We start from the raw sequence: 2,062 nt of genomic DNA, 5'->3' as shown, positions 1-2,062 counted from the left end.
CTACTACTACTACTACTACTACTACTACTACTACTACTACTACTACTACTACTACTACTACTACTACTACTACTACCACTACTACTACTACTACTACTACTACTACTACTACTACTACTACTACTACTACCACTACTACTACTACTACTACTACTACTACTACTGCTACTACTACTACTACTACTACCTATAGGCAAAAGCCAGAAGAAAGGGTTCGGCCCAACTACCGCTACAAAGTCGCCGTAGCATCCACGATGATAAATAGACTGGCAACGAAGATCTATAAAGTTCCAAGTGGCTGCGCCCACCCCAGTATAGTCTTGTTTCTTGCTAGACTTCTCGCAGTACTCAATAGTGGTCATCGCCTTGAATGCCAACCTACACGATAGGACTGCAAGAGATAGAACAGGGCGGGAGTTACTACCATATGTGGAAAGCAAAGAACACTGTCAACAGTAACCCGAAGAGAGATGAGAGGACCATGCCGAATACCAGTAGGAAGACTCGTCCCAAAGGCTCTTCTTCCTCGACCGCATAACGCGTCTGACAAAAACCTCAGTAGTTACATAACAGCCACGATGCTAGTTGATTCCAATGGAGTAATGTTATCAAACAGCCTTCCAAGAAAGGAGCAGTCGGGTAGATTCGAACCATGGTGACGCTAGAGAGAACAACTCCCAATCTCACCGATTCGATCATAGTGATCCACACAAAGTGAGCCGTGAGTGTTGCATAGAAGAGTAGTAGGAAGAAGTACTTGTGGTTACGGAACCCAACACAATTGTATATCCATGGGCAGTGGTGGTCCATCTTCAAGACCTAACCATCCATGTCATTGTCACCAACCGTGCGATGACCAGGAGCAACCAAGATGATCTCAATACATATCAGTAGAGATCAATATTGATAACTCTGCTGTTATGGACACACGCGTGGAATTCACGCCGTGAATTTTCGTGGATTTTCGGTGAAATTGTCCAAAAATTTTTGAATGGGAAGTGGAGAGGGAATCTTATTGCTCGCGGTAATCCTGCTCGTAGCGTGAGACAACTTACACATCTCTTGCAGACTCGGCAATGATGACATCTGTCGGGTTTGAACCTGCGACCATTCGCATGAACAGCAAGCCCCTCGACGACTAAACCTCACTTCCCACACCATTTACAGTGTCTCCTCTCCCCACTCCGCTTCTTTTCTTGTGCATCTGACGGTTACCACTTTCCAAACAAGCGAAGCATCACTGATCTCACCCAGTCCGGAAAGATCAGCTCCAACAGGCTCGTCTTCTCCTCCTCCATTATACAACCAGTTTTCAGTGTTTGGTATCTACCAATAGCCGTCGAAATGACTCAACAGAAATCAACGCTTCATCGATACGATTGCGAAACGGAGGAGTTCACCAAAGAACCTAGCACTAACGACACACACTAGTAGTGAAGGAAATCATACATAGTTGAGATAAGCGAATTGTTACTATTCGAAATGCAAAGACAAGGGGTCAAGCGGAGGCATCAGACTCAATCGTTTCCAGCATAAATTTTCTCACCTCCCCAGGAGTAGTAACAACACATAGAGTGTAGCACACAAGTAGCATGGCGAAGAGGGCGTTGAATATGACCAGCTCAATCCATCCTCGTTGGGCCCTAACAATAACCAATAAGAAGCGAATAGGTTCATCTCCACTTACATTTCACGACGTACAGCTGTCGGCCTGTCGAGCTGCAGCAGCGGCAAGATGTGGACCTGAGATGTCATGGACCTGTGGTACTTAGTTATTCATAACGTACAAAGTTGTATATGGCCCATAGAGCGAAGATGATAGTACACACGAAGAGCACTGGCAGGAAACGCGCAGGCTCCTTGTCAGGGAAGGAGTTGGTAGGGCTATAAGGCATGTAGAAGTGAAGACATTGTTGGCTGAAGTGGCAGTGTAGTGGGGACTTCTTTGGCCGACTTAGGAGCGTTCGAGTCCATTTCGCTCATCGAGTTCCAGCAAAATTGAGAAAGTCAGCATAGCAGTACGTGCCTCTTTTGGGAATCTTCTTGAGAGTGCGGACGTACG

General features: G+C 45.9%; 1 protein-coding gene across 1 annotated transcript; it reads right to left on the bottom strand.

Annotated features, from left to right (window-relative positions):
- Positions 1-227: 227 nt before the first annotated feature.
- On the bottom strand, positions 228-1,895 carry Pmar_PMAR003807 (zinc finger protein DHHC domain containing protein, putative; the record flags this gene model as incomplete). Its single annotated transcript, XM_002769151.1, has 9 exons — positions 228-378; positions 425-543; positions 688-819; positions 1,056-1,101; positions 1,150-1,204; positions 1,251-1,326; positions 1,547-1,643; positions 1,688-1,743; positions 1,788-1,895. Coding segments are annotated over 9 exons (840 nt in total), but the record flags the coding sequence as incomplete, so codon positions are not given.
- Positions 1,896-2,062: the final 167 nt, after the last annotated feature.

Source organism: Perkinsus marinus (assembly GCF_000006405.1).
Source record: "Perkinsus marinus ATCC 50983 genomic scaffold scf_1104296966286, whole genome shotgun sequence".
Taxonomy (NCBI): Eukaryota; Perkinsozoa; order Perkinsida; family Perkinsidae; genus Perkinsus; species Perkinsus marinus.
The sequence above is the reverse complement of the archived record's forward strand: the minus strand, read 5'-3'. Positions and strand labels throughout refer to the sequence as shown.